Source organism: Macaca thibetana, chromosome 7, assembly GCF_024542745.1.
Source record: "Macaca thibetana thibetana isolate TM-01 chromosome 7, ASM2454274v1, whole genome shotgun sequence".
Taxonomy (NCBI): domain Eukaryota; kingdom Metazoa; phylum Chordata; class Mammalia; order Primates; family Cercopithecidae; genus Macaca; species Macaca thibetana.
Window position 1 is genome coordinate 34,662,561 of NC_065584.1, and position 22,768 is coordinate 34,685,328.

Below are 22,768 nucleotides of genomic sequence, written 5' to 3' on the forward strand. Positions count from 1 at the left end.
TTCAAATTAATTGACTCGCCATTTCCCACTTATACTAGACATTATTACATCAGTTCTCTAACGTAGCACCATGCCTTTCCCAGTTGCAACCCAAAAGAACGTGCTGAAACCTGCGGATACCACACTCAATGAAAAAACTCCAAGTCCCGAAATCCTCCGTAGCCGGTCCCCACCGCCTCCTCGCAAGAGCAGCCTCTTTAGTACTGGGAGTTGTAGTCATTCAGAGTCTTCCCTTCCGGGATGTGGGGCGAAAGTGCGCCGCGAGGAGCTACATCTCCCAGGAGGCAGTGCGCACTCCGCCCTCGCTGGCGCCGGGCTCCTCCCTCTCTCGCTCCTCCCTTTCTGGGCTGCACCGCTCACGCCTTCCTGTTAGTCCAAGCTGGGAGAAGTTCACTCCGATCAGCTGATCTCAACTGACAACAGGAGAGGAGGAAGCCCGGGAGGCAACGAAGGAGGAGGGTGGCGGAGATGGAGATGAGGATGGATCTGCCGGTGTCCTGAGGAACAGCCTCTGTCCCCACCGGCGCCCTGCGGCCCCCCGACGCCGCCTTGCTGCGGCCGAGCTGCTCCGTGGTGGGATCCCCGGGCCGCGGCGGGCAGGGCAGGGCGGGGAGGGCACGGCCCAGCGCGGGGCGAGTGATCGTCCTGGGGCTCCGGCTGCCCTCGGGAGGAAGGAGGGGCGGGTGCGGCGGGGGTGGGGGTGGGGTGGTATAAACAATGGATTCGGCTCCGGGCTTTGCTGGCGTGGGGGAGATTTTGGGGGACCTTCTTTGTTCTTAGGCTCCGCTCCTGCCCCTCGGGTTGTGGCGGTGGTGTCCGGGTGGAAGGAAGGGTGAGGAACCCCCGGCTGGGGAGGGGTGTCGAGGTGGGGGCCCGAGTGGGCAAAATGTTTGCTTGACATGGCCAGGGGTAAGGTGTACTTTTGAAGGTTGATTTTATATTTTTCTCAATTGTGACAAGTTTGATTTTTGTTTCTGTTTTGGGAGTTGGCTGGGCATGTCTGAGGTTAGAGTGTAAATAAGATCCCCTAGTCACTCCCTTCGCCTTCCTTGTTTATCTAAAAATAAGATTGATAGATTGATTACTGTAGGGGAGGAGTGACTATCAGAAAGGCAGGCTTTACACCTAGTTGGGGCCTTGGAATGGGGGTCAAGGCTAGGGGGAATTAGGAATATAATTGTCAAAGTGACAAAAGTCCCTTTCTTGGCCCAGTTATCTTTTTTCCTATTTTGAAGTTATTTTTAAGTTAGTTTTTAAGTGACAAAGAGAAAAATTACTTGTTTTGATTCACTGCAGGCCTGGCTTTGCCATGGGTTATAGTAGAGGAATTGTCTCCTGTTGCTCCTTTTTTTTTTTTTTTTTTTTGGCAGTTAGTGAAAGAAGGGACAGAAGAATTACAAAGTAAAAAAATTGTTTTTAAACATGAAATTATTACTATTGTTTCTAAGTTTAGAGTCCTTAGTATATGTCTAACTGGAGTTGAAACAATCCAGTTACAAGGCTAACGGGGTCGGCCCAGGTATTTGATAGATCTAAAGTTTATTATTACATTTTCATTAGCTTTATACAAGCCTCTCCACTCCTCCCAATTGTGGGATACATGTGGGGGTGCAGAGGGCTGTCCTTCCAAGGACTACTCACTTAGTGATTTAGATTCTGGATTTAATAACTGAATGAACAGAAAATTCCAGTCTGGGAAATAGAGCAGCAAAGTCTCTTAAATGCCTTGGGCCTAGAGGTGGCGTTTGTTGTCAAGAGGAGGAACTTTAGCTATAATTTTGAAAATATTTATTATTATTATTATTATTTTTTTTTGAGGGAGTCTCACTCTGTCTTCCAGGCTGGAGTGCAGTGGCAAGATCTCGGCTCACTGCAACCTCTGCCTCCCGGGTTCAAGCAATTCTCCTGCCTCAGCCTGCCTAGTAGCTGGGATTACAGGCGCCCGCCACCATGCCCAGTGAATGTTTGTATTTTTAGTAGAGATGGGATTTCACCATGTTGGGCAGAGTGGTCTTGAACTTCTGACCTCAAGTGATCTGCCCACCTCGGCCTCCCAAAGTGATGGAATTACAGGTATGAGCCACTGCAACTGGTTATATAATAAGCCAGTGTAAGTGTTAAGATAAAAAATGAGATTTCTGAACAGGTGTGCTGGCTCACGCCTGTAATCCCAGCACTTTGGGAGGCCAAGGCGGGCGGATCACCTTAGGTCAAGAGTTCAAGACCAGCCTGGCCAACATGGTGAAACCCCGTCTCTACTAAAAATACAAAAATTAGCTGGGCGCTGTGGTGGGCGCCTGTAATCCCAACTCCTTGGGAGGCTGAGGCAGGAGAACCGCTTGAACTTGGGAGGCGGAGGTTGCGGTGAGCCGAGACTGTCCCATTGCACTCCAGCCTGGGCAACAAGAGCAAAACTCTGTCTCAGAAAAAAAGAAAAAAGAAAAAGTAATGAGATTTGTCTCAGCAGTTTCGGGCTAGTATTTAATTTAGTCACAATCTTTTTTTTTTTTTTTTTTTAAGGTGCACTTCCGTTTTTTAGATGATTGAAATCCTTTTCCTTCCCCTATTCTAGGTATCCCCTGAAATACTGACTTCAGGTCAAATTATATTGAAAAGCTCCTGGCCAGTTTCTTTCGTTACCAAAACTTTGTAGCTGATGTCCAACTGGTGAACCCACTGCCGTGAATCCATCAGACCTCTCTCAGCCATAAAAGACCCTTCCAAGTCAATTTTGACCACATCTTTGCTTACACTTTATGGAGGATGAAACCATTAAACCAAATCAACGTTGCTGCTGATACAAGAGTCTTGGAGGCAGCAAATTAAAAATTTGAACATTTGTTTGTCCTGAGCTATAACAGGAGGACATGAAAGGTGTTCTTTTTTAAAGTGTTCAGAACCCTGGGGAGGTTTCGTGCAGTCTTCAGACTCAAATCTTTGTCTTCACTCCCCGGGCAAGCTCAGTGACTGTTATATGGTGGGTGTGTTTCCTTACCAGTGTGAGTATGAGTGCCCAGACTTCCCCAGCAGAGAAGGGCCTGAATCCAGGGCTGATGTGCCAGGAAAGTTATGCCTGCAGCGGGACTGATGAAGCTATCTTTGAGTGTGATGAGTGCTGCAGTCTGCAGTGTCTCCGCTGCGAGGAGGAGCTCCACCGGCAGGAGCGCCTGAGAAACCATGAGCGGATAAGACTCAAACCTGGCCATGTCCCTTACTGTGACCTCTGCAAGGGTCTCAGTGGGCATTTACCAGGTGTGAGGCAGAGGGCAATAGTGAGGTGCCAGACCTGCAAAATCAACTTGTGCCTGGAGTGCCAGAAGAGGACTCATTCTGGGGGTAACAAAAGGAGACACCCTGTTACTGTGTACAATGTCAGTAATCTCCAGGGGTCACTGGAGGCAGAAGAGATGGATGAGGAGACCAAGAGGAAGAAGATGACTGAGAAGGTTGTGAGTTTCCTCCTAGTAGACGAAAATGAAGAAGTTCAGGTAAGCACATGGGTATCGTGGGATTCATGTGTAGTGGAGCAGATCCGTTGTCGGAAGGCAGCTCTCCAAAACCAATGTCCGAGAGGAGATCACATTTTAATCATTAAAAGGCAAGACCTCTGGAGGCTTTAGCTGCATGGAGTCAGATTTAGTTACCAGCTGCATGACCTCTGGTCGAATTACTTTACTTCTCTGAGCCTTAGCTTTTTCATCTATAAAATGGGGGACAGCCTACTTCATTGAGTTGTGAGGTTGAAATGAGACAGTGTTTGTAGAGCCTGTTGTGTAGTAAATGGTCAGTGTATATGGTAGCTGTTGTTAGTATTAATTGTAGCATTATTGGAACAAACTGATTTAAAACACTTCAGAATGAGAGCACCCTGGCAAGCTGTGAGTAAATGATAGTGATGCAGGACTGTATCTTTCCAGGGAAATACACACTCAACATTGGGTTCCATGGGAGTGCTAGGTAATAAGGCATAAACCTGCTATCTCGATTTAGACAGGCAGGTCTTTAAAAAGTGGCTTTTAATAAGGACAATATTCTTTCCAGATGGTCTCTTCATATACATACATATATATACATATATATACACATATATATATATACGTGTGTATATATGTGTGTGTGTGTGTGTGTATATATTTTTTTTTGAGGTGGACTCTTGCTCTGTCACACAGGCTGGAGTGCAGTGGTGCCATCTCGGCTCACTGCAACCTCTGCCTCCTGGATTCAAGCTATTTTCCTGCCTCAGCCTCCCGAATAGCTAAGATTGCAGACGCGTGCCATCATGCCTGGCTAATTTTGAATTTTTAGTAGAGATGGGGTTTCACCATGTTGGCCAGGTTGGTCTCGAACTCCTGACCTCAAGTGATCCACCCGCCTTGGCCTCCCAAAGTGTTGGGATTACAGGAATGATCGGCTGATCTCTTCATATTTTCTTGTATAGGTTTCTGATCAGTAAAAGCCAGCGAGGGCATCTGGGAGTACAGAATGACTAGGGGATATTTGGCTTGAGTCTGAGTTGGGGAGATGGTAGTGTTGTGACAGCTAGGCGAGATTGGGGAAGGGGTAGTATAATGTTTATACTTTGGAATGAAGGTAGTGTAGTGTCTGTACTTTTCTTTTGAGTGGGCTTTCAAGTGAAGTTTGCTCGAATTCACATCCTTGTTTACCAATCACTGCATAGCCAAGGGTAAGTGATAAAAATCCTTTCCATTCCTAATCTTTTTGAGTTCTATCAGCAATCCTGTAAAGTAGAAGTGAAACTGACGCACAGCTTAAATGATTTTTATCACAGTCTGGCACATGGTATCCAGTACCAGTTTGTTGTCGTCAGTATCACTGTGGAGTATCTGTGGTTCACTGACTCAGTACTTTTGATGGTGATGACTCCTTCAGTTTCCAGTTTGGAGGGGAGTACCTATGTAAGTTACCATTTGAGAGGCTCCCTAATTACCCACCTAATATTTTTCTTCTGTACTTTTTTCCTCCTTGGATAAGTTGATGGAAATGAATTACATCATGATTCCTATGTACTTCCATTGTCAGCTAAATACTTTGCTAACACAGACTTTTCTTTATTGGTTTGAGAGGAACAAATAGTTATGGAAGAGTGACCCAGATCCCATTCTGCGTCCCTTGTTAGCAATAATGTCTTCATTATGGATTATGCTCTAATTGGGCGACATTGTGGACTAAATCTTTTATAAATGGAACACTTGGATTTTGGATGGTTCTTGGTGGTTTTGCTATCAGTTCTCTGTAATGTCAGCTTTTGGAAAGTCATAGTTTGGTTGTTGCCACGTTTGTCAAATGAGGGGAAGCTTTGGGATGAACTAGTAACCCTCATGGATTGCATTGGCACCTTTTTTTTTTTTTTTTTTTTTTTTTTTTTTTTTTTTTGAGACGGAGTCTCGCTCTGTCGCCCAGGCTGGAGTGCAGTGGCGCGATCTCGGCTCACTGCAAGCTCCGCCTCCCGGGTTCACGCCATTCTCCTGCCTCAGCCTCCCGAGTAGCTGGGACTACAGGCGCCCACAACCGCGCCCGGCTAATTTTTTGTATTTTTTAGTAGAGACGGGGTTTCACCGTGGTCTCGATCTCCTGACCTTGTGATCCGCCCGCCTCGGCCTCCCAAAGTGCTGGGATTACAGGCGTGAGCCACCGCGCCCGGCCGGCACCTTTAAAAAGAAGGTTTTTTTGGGGAGGAGGATGTGTATATTTTTTTCTTTTTTGTAGCATTGATATGTGTTCCTTAGTTGAGAATTAAGAGCATTTAAAGAAGTGTAATGAAGAAAATAAATCTAACTACCCAGAGATGATATTGGTCCTTCATCTTTATTTCTTGTATGTAATATGTATATAATTGGATTGTTTGTAAAGATTCTTCCCACATTTCCTCCCTTCGTAAACATTAACCACTTCCCAGGATATAACAGTTTGTTAATTGCAAGCAGCATTCTTGGGACTGATGGTTTAGACATAGAATTCATTGATTTTAGGTGATTTGTTCTCATAGAGTCATAAATGGAGAAATACTTAAAATAGTTCAGTTTTCTAATAGTGAATGTTCAAAACAATTAGATGATTGACATAAATCTAGGTTATAAATTAAGCTAGATTGTGAACTTCTGGAGAGCAGGACCATGTTTCATGGCCTATACCATGTACAATGGTAAACACATTGTCAGTGCATGAATACTTACTGATCGGTGTTGTCACATCTAAACTTCAGTTGTTTTTTTTTTTTTTTGGAGACAGAGTCTCACTCTGTCCCCCAGGCTGGAGTGCCGTGGCATGATCTTGCCTCACTGCAACCTCCGTCTCCCAGGTTCAAGCGATTCTCCTGCCTCAGCCTCCTGAGTAGCTGGAACTACAGGCATGCACCACTTGCCTGGCTGATTTTTGTGTTTGTTTTAGTAGAGACGGGGTTTCTCTACATTGGCCAGGCTAGTCTCGAACTCCTGACCTCAAATTATCCACCTGCATCAGCCTCCCAAGGTGCTGGGATTACAGGAGTGAGCTACCATGCCCAGCCAACTTCAGTTTTTAAAAAATGGATATCAAGGCCAGGCATGGTGGCTCATGCCTGTAATCCCAGCACTTTGGGAGGCCCAGGCAGGTGGATCACCGGAGGTCAGGAGTTCGAGAGCAGCTGGACCAGCATGGTCAAACACCGTTTCTACTGAAAATAAAAAAAATTAGCTAGGCATGGTGGCTCACACCTGTAATCCCAGTACTTTGGGAGACCGAGGCGGGTGGATCACAATGTCAGCAGTTTGAGACCAGCCTGACCAACATGGTGAAACCCCATCTCTACTGAAAATACAGACTGAGTGCGGTGGCTCACACCTGTAATTCCAGCACTTTGGGAGGCCAAAGCAGGTGGATCATGAGGTCAGGAGTTTGAGACCAGCCTGACTTGGGCTCCCAAAGTGCATGGATTACAAGTGTGAGCCGCTGTGCCCAGCCTCCTTTCCTTTCTTTTTTTCTCTCTTTTTTTTTTTGAGATGGAGTTTCACTCTGTTGCCCAGGCTGGAGTGCAATGGCACGATGTCAGCTCACTGCAACTTCTGCATCCCGGGTTCAAGCGATTCTCCTGCCTCAGCCTCCCAAGTAGCTGGGATTACAGGCACCTACCACCACGCCCTGCTAATTTTTGTGTTTTTAGTAGGGACCGGGTTTTGCATATTGGCTAGGATGGTCTCCAACTCCTGACCTCAATTGATTCTCCTACCCTGGCCTCCCAAAGTGCTGGGATTACAGGCATGAGCCACCATGCCTGGCTCCTGCTTTTTTTTTTCTTAAAGTAGTCATCATTAACGATGAACTGTGGCCAGGCGTGGTGGCTCACACCTGTAATCCCAACACTTTGTGAGGCCGAGGCTGGCGGATCACGAGGTCAGGAGCTCGAGACCAGTCTAGCCAACATAGTGAAACCCCGTCTCTACTAAAAATACAGAAAATTAGCCTGGTGTGGTGGTGTGTTCCTGTAATCCCAGCTACTTGGGAGGCTGAGATTGCACCATTGCACTCCAGTCCAGGTGACAGTGCGAGAGTCTGTCTGAAAAAACAAACAAAACAAAAAACAGTGAACTGCATGCCTTTCTAGAATTTTTTTGTGTATACTTATCCTTTGCTTTCCTTTCCTTTGTTTTTTTTTTGAGATGGAGTCTCACTCTGTTGCTCAGGTGCTGGAGTGTGGTGGCACAATCTTGGCTCACTGCAACCTCCGCCTTGTGGGTTCGAGCAATTCTTCTGCCTCAGCTTCCCAAGTAGCTGGGATTACAGGTGTGTGCCACCATGTCCAGCAAATTTTTGTATTTTTTGTAGAGACGGGGTTTCACCATGTTGGCCAGGATGGTCTTGATCTCTTGACCTTATGACCCGCCCGCCCTGGCCTCCCAGAGTGCTAGGATTACAGGTGTGAGCCACTGCACCTGACATAAATTTTTTTTTTTTTTTTTCTGAGACAGAGTCTTGCTCTGTTGCCCAGGCTGCAGTGCTGTGGTGCGATCTCGGCTCACTGCAACCTCCATCTTCTGGGTTCAAGTGATTCTCCTGTGTCAACCTCCCAAGTAGCTGTGATTGTAGGCACCACCACCATGCCTGGCTAATTTTTGTATTTTTAGTAGAAGCGGGGTTTCACCATGTTGGTCAGGCTGGTCTCGAACTCCTGACCTTGTGATCCACCTGCCTCGGCCTCCCAAAGTGCTGAGATTACAGGCGTGAGCCACCGTGCCCTGCTCTAGCCTAAACTTTCTAATTAAACTTGATTGTGGCCAAAAGCACCAGCTCACCAATTCTTTATGGCTTCTGTGAGAATCTGATGAACCATAGCTCTGCATAAATGTATTATTATTTATCATTATCAAAATATTATTGATGATCTTCCTCATAGCAGTAAAGAGTCTATCAGTTAGGTTCCAATTTTGTTTTTCTTCTCATGTTTTTAGGCATTTGTGGGTTTTGAGCATTTTGAGCCTTTTCAATTTAGTACATAGGGATTTTTTTTTTTTTAGATGGGGTCTTGCCCCATTTTTTTTAGATGGGGTGTTGCCCGGGCTGGCCTTGAATTCCTGGGCTCAAGCAATCCTTCCACTTCAGCTGCCCAAGTAGCTGGGACTACAGGTGGGCACCACTGTGCCTGGCCCATAGATAGAGGTTATTTTAGCACCTTATAGGCTGTAACCCTTGTGTGTGGTCTCCTCAAATTCTATGGCCTAGAGTCTCCTAAGATTTTTGTGTATGATTTGAGTACTATTCAGTTTCTTTTAGAAAATGTAAAAGCACAAAAAGCTTCCTTTGAGGGTGAACATTTTATCATTACCTTGTCATGTGAGTGTGTACTATAGTGGTAAATTTGAGGAGAGGCTGACTTTTGGTCTCAGAAGTAGAAAGTCACCTGTGGCTCCTAAATGGACACATTTGACCTGCTGGCCAAAGACATCCATTAATTCATCACAATTTTTGCGCATATATTATGTGCCAGGAACTTTTTTTTTTTTTGAGATGGAGTCTCTATCACCTAGGCTGGAGCACAGTGGCATGATCTTGGCTCACTGCAACCTCTGCCTCCGGGGTTCAAGCAGTTCTTCTGCCTCAGCCTCCTGAGTAGCTGGGATTACAGGTGCACGCCACCACGCCTGGCTAATTTTTTTGTATTTTTAGAAGAGATGGAGTTTCACCATGTTGGTCAGACTAGTCTTGAACTCGTGACCTCATGATCTGCCTGCCTTGGCCTCCCAAAGTGATGGGATTACAGTCATGAGCCACTGTGCCCAGCTGTGCCAGGCATTTCTTATGTTCTGGGGATACATGGTTAATAAGACATGGTCCATTACTTCATAAAGCTTACCATTCAAGTGGGGAAAGCAGATTTCACACATGTAAACACCTGAGAGAGTGATTTGGAAGCCTCTTTGGCAGGATGGTCAGAGGAGGTCTTATTGTAGAGGTGACTTTTTTTTTTTTTTTTTTTTTTTTTTTTTTGAGACCGAGTCTTGCTCTGTCACCTAGGCTGGAGTGCAGTGGTGCAATCTCACCTCACTGCAACCTCTGCCTCCCGGATTCAAGTGATTTTTCTTCCTTAGCCTCCCGAGTATGTGGGATTACAGGCACCCACCACCACACCTGACTAATCTTTGTATTTTTAGAAGAGATGGGGTTTTGCCATGTTGGCCAGGCTAGTCTTGGACTCCAGACCTCAGGTGATCCGCCCACCTCAGCCTCCCAAAGTGCTGGGATTACAGGCATCAGCCACTGCCCCTGGCTTGCAGAGGTGATTTTTAAGCAGAGACCTGATGGGTAATGCTAATGTGGTATGTAGACCTCCAGATAGAGGGAATGAGAAGAAAATGAAGGTCGGATGGCATGTTTGAGGCTAGAAAGAATGCCAGTGTGGCTGGAGTGAGCTGGCAGAGAATAGTAAGGAAAGAGGTGCAGAGGGAAGCAGATTCCAGAGCATAGGAGGCCATGCAGGCTGTAGAAGTAAGCGGATTTTATTTTAAGGGTGACGGGAGGCACCAGACTGCTTTATGCTAAGAAGTCACAGGACCCGATAGAAGCTGTAGTGACCTGATAAGAGACTGATGTATAGACTAGATGGTAGTGACTGTAGAGGGACAGGAAGGAAGGCAGGGAGACCGCTTAGGAGGCTGTTGCAGAGGGTGAGGAAAGAAGTGGTGTAGATTTGATGTTACTGAGATGGGGAAATGGAGAGACTGATGAGTTTTGGACAAAGTTCGTAGGTAAAATAGTCAGGAGTGCCGATATGTTGGATGGAGGAGTGAGGGAGTAAGGGAACTCAGTGGTGACTTGTAGGCATTTGGTTTGTACAAATAACACTTGCTTATTTAAGACACCAGGTTTTATTGTGTGAAATTGATAAAACTAAGTCTTTAAGAACCTGATTGATACAAAAAAGACAGATAAATTAGTCTCATTTGTGTTATCTAACACAGTGGTTGTCAATCAGGAGCGATTTTGTTCCCTCAAGGGACATTTAGCAATGATTGGAGACATCTTTGGTTGTCACAACAGAGCTTTGGGGGGAATATGTTACTGAATAGTGCATAGAGGCCAGGGTGCTACTTAAAACCACAGGCAGGACATAGGGCAGCCCCCGACAGAAGGAGTTTATCTGGCGGTATAAAAGGTCAGTAGTGCTGAGATTGAGAAAGTGAGGGATCTGACAGATGAAGGTTTAGTCTAACAGGACATCTGGACACTAGTGAAGTGGAAAATATATAAGGGACAAAAAAATTGAACCAAACATCAGTTTTTCCTTCATCTTTTTCTTTTTTCTTTTGAGACAGGGCCTTACTCTGTTGCCCAGGCTGGTTTCTACCTCCTGGGCTCATATGATCCTCCTGCGGCCTCTCAAACTGCTGGGATTACTGTACCTCGTCTTTTTTTTCCCTCTTTTAGTTCTGTCTGCTCCTCAAGTAATTTAGCTGGTGAAGTCAGCATTCTCTTTTGATATATTTTGTAACCTCTCTAGTGAAATGGTAAGACTTTCTGAGTTGTATTCATTGATCTTTTTTTTTTTTTTTTTTCTTTTTTGGGGACTGGAGTTTTGCTCTTGTTGCTCAGGCTGGAGTGCAGTGGCACAATCTTGGTTCACTGCAACCCCTGACTCCTGAGTTCAAGTGAGTCTCCTGCCTCAGCCTCCTGAGTAACTGGGATTACAGGTACCCACCACCACACCCGGCTAATTTTTAGTAGAGATGGGGTTTCACCATTTTGGCCAGGCTGATCTTGAACTCCTGACCTCAGGTGATCCACCAGCCTTGGCCTCCCAAAGTGCTGAGATTACAGGCATGAGCCACTGCGTCCAGCCATATTCATTGATTTTTCTAGCCTCAGTGGAACTGTGCTAGGAAAACCAAAGGACTTATAGATCCTTTATTTATTTATTTATTTATTTATTTATGAGACGGAGTCTCGCACTGTTGCCCAGGCTGGAGTGCAGTGGCACGATCTTGGCTCACTGCAAGCTCCGCCTCCCGGGTTCAGGCCGTTCTCCTGCCTCAGCCTCCTGAGTAGCTGGGACTACAGGCGCCCACCACCATGCCCTACACTTAGAGCATGAGAGGCCTCTTAGAGCATGCCCTTTTTTGTCCTTTTAGTAGAGACAGGGTTTCACCGTGTTAGCTAGGATGGTCTCCATCTCCTGACCTCGTGATCCACCCGCCTTGGCCTCCCAAAGTGCTGGGATTACAGGTGTGAGCCACCACGCCCAGCCCAGATCCATTATTTAGAGCTAAATAAATGATTCATGCTGACGAGCCATCTGTAATCTCTTGAAGCCAGAGGCAACACCTTAGCACATAAGTTAAAGATCAGAAGAATAGGATTTCTGGTAGTTAGAGTTCGTAGTGGAGGAAGAGGATAGAATTTTCCCATCTCTTGGGTCTTGTGTGGGAGTCAGACATCGCATTTTATTAGAATGTTAACCTGTCAGGAGAAGAAAGGTGAAACAGTAAAAGGCATTTGTTTTTCTTTGTTCTTGTGTTTTTATTATTTATTTATTTATTTTTGAGATGGAGTCTCGCTCTGTTGCCAGGCTGGAGTACAGTGGCACTATCTCAGCTCACTGCAGTCTCCACCTCTCAGGTTCAAGCGATTCTCCTGCCTCAGCCTCCCGAGTAGCTGGGACCACAGGCGCCCGCCACCACACCTGGCTAATTTTTGTTTTTTTGGTAGAGACGGGGTTTCACCGTATTGGCCAGGCTTATCTTGAAATCTTGACCTCAGGTGATCCGCCCGCCTTGGCCTCCAAAGTGCTGGAATTACAGGCATGAGCCACCGAACCTGGCGATTCTTGTGTTTTTAGAAAGACACCGTACAACCATCCCATTCTCCTCTGTCTCATTTCTACCAAACTTACCTGCGAGTATCCTCTTTCTGAGAGAGCAGAGCAGCAAACTGACAAGAGCCTCCACCTGTTCCGCCTGCATGCTGATTGTTTCTGACTGGAACATTAGGAGAGCCAAGGGCCTTTTTATGCCCAAAGACTCTTGAAGCTGAGGCCTCTCATGCTCTAGGTGTAGGTTGGTAAAGAAGCTCAGTGACCTAGGAGTGGTCAGTAAGAGGCTAAGGGAATGTTCACTTGGGGCCGACCCTCTCTAAAATGGGAGCCAGAGATGAGACTCTTCGTTCTTCCCTTCAGCGAAGTCATTGGTGGACATCCTCTCATTGGGACCACTCCTTTTTTTTTTTTTTTTTTTTTTTTTTTTTGGAGACAGAATTTTACTCTTGTCGCCTAGGCTGGAGTGCAATGGCATGATCTTGGCTCACTGCAACCTCTGCCTCCTGGGTTCAAGCGATTCTCCTGCTTCAGCCTCCTGAGTAGCTGGGATTACAGGTGACTGCCCCCACACCTGGCTAATTTTTGTATTTTTAGTAGAGACAGGGTTTCACCATGTTGGCCAGGCTGGTCTCAAACTCCTGACCTCAGGGGATCTACCTGCCTCGGGCCTCCCAAAGTGGTGGGATTACAGGCGTGAGCCACCGCGCCCGGTGAGATTGCTTCTTTTTTTTTTTTTTTTTGAGGCGGAGTCTGGCACTCTTGCCCATACTGGAGTGCAGTGGCCCGATCTCAGCTCACTGCAAGCTCCGCCTCCTGGGTTCACGCCATTCTCCTGCCTCAGCCTCCCGAGTAGCTGGGACTACAGGCGCCCGCCACCTCGCCCGGCTAGTTTTTTTGTATTTTTTAGTAGAGACGGGGTTTCACCGTGTTAGCCAGGATGGTCTCGATCTCCTGACCTCGTGATCCGCCCGTCTCGGCCTCCCAAAGTGCTGGGATTACAGGCTTGAGCCACCGCGCCCGGCCTGAGATTGCTTCTTTAAGAAGACTCATCTTGTAGCTTGGCGGCTTCACTTGTTTACAGTCCCAGAATAGTGCAGCTCAGAATACTGGGACTTGACTAAAAGATACATTATTCTAGTGGAGTTCAGGAATGGAAAATAGCAGGCTGGGCACGGTGGCTTATGCCTGTAATACCAGCACTTTGGGAGGCTGAGGCAGGTGGATCACTTGAGGTCAGGAATTCGAGACCAGCCTGGCTAACATGGCAAAACCCCATGTCTACTAAAAATACAGAAGTCAGCTAGGCGTGGTGGCAGGCACCTGTAGTCCTAACTACTCAGGAGGCTGAGGCAGGAGAATCACATGAACCCAGGAGGCGGAGGTTTCCTCTGCTATTTCCTGTCTCCCTTCCTTTCTTCCTTCCTTCCTTCATTTCCTTCCTTCCCTTTCCTTCCCCTTCCTTCCCCTGTCCCTCCCTCCCTCCCTCCCTTCCTTCCTTCCTCCCTCCCTTCCTTCCTTCCTCCCTCCCTCCCTCCCTCCCTCCCTCCCTCCCTCCCTTCCTCCCTCCCTTCCTTCCTTCCTCCCCTTCCTCCCTCCTCCCTTCCTCCCTCCCTTCCTTCCTCCCTCCCTCCCTCCCTCCCTCCCTCCCTCCCTCCCTCCCTTCCTTCCTTCCTTCCTTCCTTCCTTCCTTCCTTCCTTCCTTCCTTCCTTCCTTCCTTCCTTCCTTCATTCTTTCAGATGGAGTCTCACTCTGTCACCCAGCTGGAGTGCAGTGGCACCTTCTTGGCTCACTGCAACCTCCGCCTCTCGGATTCATGCAATTCTCCTGCCTCGGCCTCCTGAATAGCTGGGACTACAGGCTCTTACCACCATGCCCAGCTGATTTTTGTATTTTTAGTGGAGATGGGGCTTTGCCATGTTGGCCAGGCTGATGTCGAACTCCTGACCTCAAGTGATCTGCCTGCCTCGGCCTCCCAAAGTGCTGGGATTACAGGCATGAGCCACTGCACCCAGCCCTGTATGGGAATTCTTTACCACAAACTGGCTGTGCTAGTCTGCCACATGTCCATGCCACTTCTATCTTAGGCTTGTCTGCCGTTCACTTTCTTGGCCCTGTTCTTGGCTTTCTGGTCTAGGGTAGCTTCCTGGGGCTTGTTCTTTTCAGCTCCTCTGAGATTGGCCGGTAGATAACATAACAGGAGGAAATCCTTCAGGACTTCATTCTGGTCAGTAGATTGTGGCCAGAGGGATCATCATCTTTCAAATTGTTGAATTTTCCCATTTTTCTCTTCCAATGGCCAGAGTATTATAATGTAAGGACTAATTTTGGTGCAATGGCTGGTTAGCCCTTTGGCAAGTTCTGGTCAGAACATGAATATATCTATTATTGGTTTCTTAGGTGTCATATAAATATAACAATAAAAAAAAGATCTTAGGAGCTGTCAAAATTATAACCAACAGTTGGGTTAGTAGCAGGGCCTCGTCCTCCGTTGTTGCCTTTAAGGCAAAGAAACTCAAGTAGAAGCCCCTTTTGTTTAGTGATAGTGGTAGAGGGGAAGGCATTATATGGCATTTACTGGGAAACATAGGGTTGAGGATGACTCAGACCAAAAGAAAGATGAAAGAAACTCTATTATGTGCCTTCAGTTTCTGCTCAGTGTCTTGTGAGCTTTTTCAGCCTGGGGATCATTCAGTTACAACAGACTCTTGGCATTTAACTTGATAGGCTATTTTGTTTTAGTACAAGGATGTTTAAAATTTGACCCATGTAAGCCATTGAAACCACCGTGAGTCAGCTTTTCAGAGAACCTGTCTTTAACTACTTTTAAGTTACCTCCAGTTTGCATGATTCTGTTTTTTTTTTTTTTTTCCCCTGGCCTGTCAATTCCTTGAAGTGATTGATTTTTCTGGAATCGAGCAGGCATTTGGCTTTTTGAGCCAGGATTAACATAATAGACATATTTCTTATTAATTTGACCTTCAGTGTTTTCCTGTGGGTGCATCTACTGGCCGAGCCACCCTTGAGTTTATCCGGGAGATTATATAGGGCAGACGCACTTTGGATGGCTGGTCAGACTTTTCCGGGGAGTCTTCCCTGCTTTGGGAGGAGCTCTCTCATGAGATCATTTCTATGTGAGGTTAGAACTGCTAAATGTATGGAACACATTTGCTTGATGGGAAATCGGAGGAAAGATGTGGGGAGACTGTGAAGAAGGGAAGAAAAACAAGGGTAAAGAAGTTTCAGGCAAGAGGAGTTGGAAAGACCTATGGAAAGAGACACAGGAGGAGCTTTTGAAGGGGGGGAAGGTTGGATGCTTCCCTGGAGAATGTTTTGTTCATTTTCCCCTTCTTTTTTTTTTTTGAGACGGAGGTTCGCTCTTGTTGCCCAGGCTGGAGTGCAATGGTGCAATCTTGGCTCATTGCAACCTGGGTTCAAGTGGTTCTCCTGCCTCAGCCTCCCAAGTAGCTGGGATTACAGGCACCTGCCACCATGCCTGGCTAATTTTTACATTTTTAGTAGAGACGGGGTTTCACCATGTTGGCCAGGCTGGTCTTGGAGTCCTGATCTCAGGTGATCTACCCACCTTGGCCTCCCAAAGTGCTGGGATTACAGGCATGAGCCACTGCACCTGGCCTATTTTGCCCCTCTTTTCACTGGCTTTTGGCTAGCATTGAAGAGGCTCTGTTGACTGGTTTATATGGTCAGCTTGGTCATAGTTGGGAGTTCTTGGGGCAAAGATGTTTTCCAGACATACATAAGTAGCTGATCTCTGGCATGACTTCACTGGAGGATAATTGGACTTCCAGGTAGCTTCTAGAATTTTTGGTCCCTTCCTGATTTTCTTCTTAATGAGACTAGGTTATTGCTCTCTTTCCTAGGAAATTTGACTCTAGATGTTAGAATACTTGAAAGAACTGCCAGAGCCTGGTTCTGGCATGAAGTCACAGACCCTCAGGTTCAAGTGAAGGGGCAGCGTGATACTGCGCAATCCAGCATTCAGAGTATTCTAGAAGTTCCTCTACTTTCCAGCTCAATCCCTTCTGTCTCATGAATATGTTATCTACATAGCTAAACTCATCTCTCATAACTTTTTCTTTCAAAGCGCTCAGTACAGTTTATGTGTATCATTCTACAGCAGTCATAAATACTTATTGAATTGTCAATTGCGTGCTTTGTGAGTTTCAGTAGTATCTCTGAACAAATGATTTAAAGTGAAAACTCAGATTAAATGAGACTAGGGAGGGATGGCAGAGGCATTCATTCCCTGGAATGAAGCTCTCTTTTTTGTTTATCTCTGAGTAAAGGCTTTTTGGGGATTCCACCGTTCTTTTTTTTTTTTTGAGACGAAATCTCCCTCTGTTGCCAGGCTGGAGTGCAGTGGCACTATCTTGGCTCACTGCAACCTCCGCCTCCCGGGTTCAAGCAATTCTCCTGTCTCATCCTCCCAAGTAGCTGGGACTATAGGCACACACCACCACATCCAGCTAATTTTTTTATTTTTAGTAAAGATGGGGTTTCATCACATTGGTCAGGCTGGTCTCGAACCCCTGACCTCAGGTGATCCACCCGCCTCAGCCTCCCAAAGTGCTGGGGTTACAAGCATGAGGCACCGTACCTGGCTCCATGGTTCTTTTTGCATCCCCATTCTGGCCTACTGACTCATGGGTTTAGTTTGTAATTGGTAGGTCATTTGGTGCTCTATAATTTTTTTCCCTATGTCTCAGTTAACTGTTACCTAGATCTGTGATATTTACAGACAACCTACCTACCTCTTCCCCTTTTCCTTTCTTTCTCTCCCTACTTTCCCTTTGCTTCTCCCCAACCCTCCACTCGTTTCATGAATTAAGAAATTAAATTAGTGGGATTCAGGCATGAACCACAGTGCCCAGCTATTTTTTAATTTTTAATAGAGACGGGGTCTTGCTATGTTGCCCAGACTGGTCACAAAGTCCTGGCCTCACATGATCCTTATGCCTCAGCCTCCCAAAGTGCTGGGATGACAGACGTGAGCCACCACACTGGGCCATATCATTCTTTTGAAGAAGATTGAATGTTTTCTTATGTATTATATATATATGTGTGTGTGTGTGTGTGTGTGTGTGTGTGTATATATATATATATTTATGCAATCTTATTATAGGTTTCTTTTTTTTTCTCTGAAAACGATCTTTTAGGCCAGACACGGTGGCTCATGGCTATAATCCCAGCACTTTGGGAGGCAGAGGCGGCTGGATTACCTGAAGTTAGGAGTTCGAGACTAGCCTGGCCAACATGGTGAAATCCTGTTTCTACTAAAATTAGCCTGGCATGGCGAAAGGTGCCTGTAATCCCAGCTACGTGGGAGGCTTAAACCCGGGAGGTGGAAGTTGCAGTGAGCCGAGATCATGCCACTGCACTCCAGCCTGGGTGACAGAGCAAGACTCTGTCTCAAAAATAAAATTAAAATAAAATAAAATAAAATAGTGAAGTAAAATAAAGTAAAATAAAATAAAATAAAATAAAAATCTTTTGAGACGGTGTCTCACACTGTTGCCCAGGCTGGAGTACAGTGGTGTGATCTCAGCTCCCTGCCACCTCTGCCTCCCTGGCTGAAGCCATCCTTCCACCTCAGCCTCCTGAGTAGCTGAGACTAACAGGCATGTGCCACCATGCCCAGCTAATTTTTTGTATTGTTAGTAGAGATGGGGTTTTGCCATGGTGCCCATTCTGGTCTCGAACTCCTGGCCTCAAGCAATCTACTCGCCTAGGCCTCCCAAAGTGCTGGGATTACAGGTGTGAGCCACCTGCCCAGCCGTATAGATTCCTTCCTTCCTTCCTTCCTTCCTTCCTTCCTTCCTTCCTTCCTTCCTTCCTTCCTTCCTTCCTTCCTTCCTTCCTTCCTTCCTTCCTTTCTCTTTCTTTCTTTCTCTTTCCCTTTCTTTCTTTCTTTCTTTTTCTTTCTTTCACTTTATTAAAATACTGAGTTTTATTTCACATGTGTATTTTTGTCTCCCCACCATTTCCATGTCTGACCACTGATACTACTATGTCCTATCATAACATTCCATACATACTTAAAACCAAGCAAAGGGTGGAGTTCCATCTTTAAAAACTAAACAGGCATTTTGGACAACACATTCTTGGCAATGGAACCTGGACAACATTTATCAAACACGGTAGAGAAAGTTCTCAGTCTGCATTATAAAAAGGACAGCCAGATATCAACTGTTACAGAAATGAAATAAGACGGAAAATTTTTAACAAACTGTTTTAACTATTTTCTTAAAGAGACTTCCTCCACTGCCAGAGATCTTGAATAGCCTCTTGGTCAGTCATCCAGAAGCAATTCTTCACATAATTGATGAACTTGACTTCCACTTTGGGAAGAGAACCACCTTTTTTATACTTGCTTGCATTTTTGCTTTAATGTCTTCTACAGAACTAGGTCCTTTTGGTGTTTTAGGAGTTTTTTTCCTGTTTTTTGAAGGATTCTTGTCCTTTTGATCTTAGTGTTGATGATGGTTTTGAGTCTTTTCCATTCTGATTTGACTTTTGTGCATTTTTGGCTGGAGTATCTTGTATAGTTTTCTTCACTGGTGCTTTTTCTTCAGCTTCCTCATCATCAAAGCCATCATCATCATCATCTTCGTCATCATCATCTTCATAATCATCATCATCATCATCTTCATCAGCAGCAAGTTTTACTTTTTTCTGTGGAACCTTGCTACCACATCCAGGGGCAGACCGCTTTCCAGATATACTTAAGAGTTTCACGTCCTCCTCCTCTTCATCTTCTGACTCTGCATCTTCCTCCACAGCTACTAAGTGCTGTCCACTAATATGCACTGGCCCTGAACCACACTTCAACCTTAAGACCACTGGTAGTGTTATTTCAAAGCCCCCAAGGGAAACCGTTGGCTGTACAGACATTTTCAAAGTTGCCAGTGTTACTTTAATTGGACTGCCTTCGTAATTCATTGCCTCTGCTTCAACAATGGGCAATTCATCCTTTGCACCAGCCCCTAAACTGACCGTTCTTAAAGATAACTGGTACTCATTTTCATCATTATCCACCTTAAAGTGATAATCTTTGTCGGCCTTTAGTTCACAACTGAAAAGATAGTTCTGGGACCTCAGGGGCTCATCTCCATGTTCATCGAATCTTCCATCAGGTGGTGGCACACACTTAGGTGGGAGAGAAGGCGGACGGAGATAAACGAACGCTGCTCCAGAGAACAGCCGCGCGGGACGGAATCACACCGGGGCCTTTTTTTTGTTGTTGTTACAGAGACTCGCTCTGTCACCCAGGCTGGAGTGCAGTGGCACAATCTGGGCTCACTGCAACCTCCACCTCCCCGGCTCAAGCGATTCTCCTGCCTCAGCCTCCTGAGTAGCTGGGATCACAAGCACATGCCACCACGCCTGGCTAATTTTTTGCATTTTTTTTTTTTTTTTGAGACGGAGTTTCGCTCTTGTTGCCCAGGCTGGAGTGCAATGGCGTGATCTCGGCTCACCGTGACCTTTGCCTCCTGGATTCAAGCGATTCTCCTGCCTCAGCCTCCCGAGTAGCTGGGATTACAAGCATGCACCACCATACCCAGCTAATTTTGTATTTTTAGTAGAGAAGGGGTTTCTCCATGTTGGTCAGGCTGGTCTCGAACTCCCGACCTCAGGTGATCTGCCTGCCTCGGCCTCCCAAAGTGCTGGGATTACAGGCTGTGAGCCACTGCGCCTGGCCAATTTTTTGTATTTTTAGTAGAGACAGAGTTTCACCATGGTGGCCAGCCTAGTCTCAAACTCCTGACCTCAGGTGATCCTCCCACCTCTGGCCTCCCAAAGTTCTGGGATTACAGGCATGAGCCACCGTAGTGGCCTAGGTTTCTTTTTTAATTCAAAAGATATATCCTTTTGAGGGAGGGAGTAGTAAGTATTGAATAAGGATCCTCCTTGTTCAATTATCCCTATTTTTTTCTCTCTCTCTTTTTTTTTTTTTTTTTTTTTGGAGACATGGTCTTCCTCTATTGCCTAGGCTGGAGTGCAGTGGCACCATCATAACTCAAGCAATCCTCCCACATCAGCCTCCCAAGTAGCTGGGACTACAGGCACGCGCCACCACACCCAGCTAATTTTTGTATTTTTAGTGGAGACAGGGTTTCACCGTGTTGGTCAGGCTGGTCTCGAACTCCTGACCTCTTGATCCGCCCACCTCAGCCTCCCAAAGTGCTAGGATTGCAGGCGTGAGCCACCGCACCCAGCCTCCCTAAGGAGAGCTTTTACTTGGGATAATGAAATTTCCAGGCTGGGCATGGTGGCTCATACCTGTAATCCCAGCACTTTGGGAGGCCGAAGTGGGTGGATCATGAGGTCAGGAGATTAAGACCATCCTGGCTAACCCCGTACTATTAAAAATACAAAAAATTAGCCGGGCAAGGTGGCGGGCACCTATAGTCCCAGCTGCTTGGGAGGCTGAGGCAGGAGAATGGTGTGAACCCAGGAGGCAGAGTTTGCAGTGAGCCAAGATCATGTCACTGCACTCCAGCCTGGGCGATAGAGTGAGACTCCATCTCAAAAAAAGAAATAATAATACTTAATTAATTAATTAAAAAAAAAATTTCCAGCTGATGGTGATGACTCTGGCTTGGGGCAAACCAGCAATGATGTCAGTCAGCATGCCTCTAGCAGTTACTGCAAGTTACTCTGGGCCTCCACTGTGCTAAGTGCTTGATGTACATCATCTTATTTAATTTTTGCAGAAATCCTATGAAGTAGATTGTGTTGTTATCTTCATTTTAGAGGTGAATAACAGAGCCCCAGAGGGGTTAAATAACTTCTTTAAAGTTATCCTAAAGTCAGTGGATGATAGAGCGAGGTTGGTTGAACCCTTAATGGTGATACTATACCATCCCCCCACCCAGAGGATATAGCATCTAGACATTTTGTGCTGTGTTCATTCATTTATTGATCAATTATGTCTTGATTTCCTATTTTGTGTCAGGCACTGTGCTAGGGTTACGGTGGTGAACAACACAGACCATATCTCTGCCAGCCTGGAGTACATTCTAGTTGGGGTGTTCAGAGCTGGAAGAATGGGAAAACATTAACAGAGGTGGTGGGTGGGAATGGAGGCTTTGAGCAAGAGAAGGGTTGAGTCAGTTGCCCAGGGTGTGATTTAAACCTAGCTCTCTTTTCTAGCCTGGTTTGTGTAGCTTAGCTTTTACTGTTAAGTCCCTTCTTAGCCCTCAAAATCATTCCAGAATCAAAGACCATTCTGCTCACTGCCAGGCCTTTACTAGAGCTTACATCTGTTTTCACAGCTGGCCAAATATGGATATGCTATGCCACTTAAAAAGGCAGCTGCATCTCCCATCCAGAAGCTCCTCAGAAAGTTCCCTTGAGGATGAGGTGGGGCTTGGGGATGACTGGGTATTTCCAGTGTGTCCTCAGAATTCATCTTTGCCTTGGAAAGCTTTTTATTCAGATATAAATGGATTGCTGAACTGGGTGTGTTGGGTGTCGTCAAAGAAACTGATCAGGGAGCTAAAAATGACTTTTTTTAGAAAAAGAATTTCTTTGTGGATCATCTCTGCATACAAACACTTTTTTTTTTTTGAGACGGAGTCTTGCTCTGTCGCCCAGGCTGGAGTGCAGTGGCGCGATCTCAGCTCACTGCAAGCTCCACCTCCTGGGTTCACGCCATTCTCTCGCCTCAGCCTCCCGAGCAGCTGGGATTACAGGCGCCCACCACACGCCCGGCTAGTTTTTGTATTTTTAGTAGAGACGGGGTTTCACTGTGTTAGCCAGGATGGTCTCGATCTCCTGACCTCATGATCCGCCCATCTCGGCCTCCCAAAGTGCTGGGATTACAGGCGTGAGCCACCGCGCCTGGCCACAAACACTTTTATTAGGTCAGGCATGGTGGCTCAGGCCTGTAATCCCAGCACTTTGGGAGGCTGAGGCGGACTGATCACCTGAGGTCAGGAGTTCGAGACCAGCCTGACCAACATGGAGAAACCCCGTCTCTACTAAAAATACAAAATTAGCCGGGTGTGGTGGCGCATGCCTGTAATCCCAGCTAATCAGGAGGCTGAGGCAGGAGAATCACTGGCACCTGGGAGGCAGAGGTTGCAGTGAATGGAGATCGCGCCATTGCACTCCAGCCTGGGCAACAAGAGTGGAACTCTGTCTCACACACACAGAAATAAATAAGAAACGCTTTTATTTCTGCTGGAATAGGAGAGGAGCCGCAGGCAGTCTCTGTGAAGCAAAGTGTCAGAAGCACCACTGGTAGTTACAAGACATGGTGAGGAATTCCTGACCTCTCAAGTAATGGAACACTTTGGGGACACTGGAGTGGAAGAAAGTGAGCTTTGCCCCTGCCAAATGTGCTCAGTGTGTTTGTGAGACCAACCCCGTGACCTCAGTGTCTTCAGAAAACATTTGATTGAGAAATGATTGTGTTTTTATGTGAAACTCCAGCAACATGTACA

General features: G+C 46.2%; 1 protein-coding gene and 1 pseudogene across 2 annotated transcripts in view; one reads left to right on the forward strand and one right to left on the reverse strand.

The window, feature by feature from the left end:
• The first annotated feature begins 286 nt into the window (after positions 1-286).
• Positions 287-22,768, forward strand: part of ZFYVE1 (zinc finger FYVE-type containing 1) — a 60,978-nt gene continuing 38,496 nt past the window's right edge. Inside the window, exons 1-2 of the mRNA XM_050798705.1 lie at positions 287-573; positions 2,573-3,488. Of these exons, the coding sequence (XP_050654662.1) occupies positions 3,006-3,488 (483 nt within the window). The 5' untranslated portion in view covers positions 287-573; positions 2,573-3,005. The remainder of the gene's footprint in view (positions 574-2,572; positions 3,489-22,768) is intronic.
• On the reverse strand, positions 18,255-19,450 carry LOC126959554 (nucleophosmin-like; annotated as a pseudogene). The gene has a single exon (XR_007727554.1). The product of XR_007727554.1 is annotated as a nucleophosmin-like (transcript).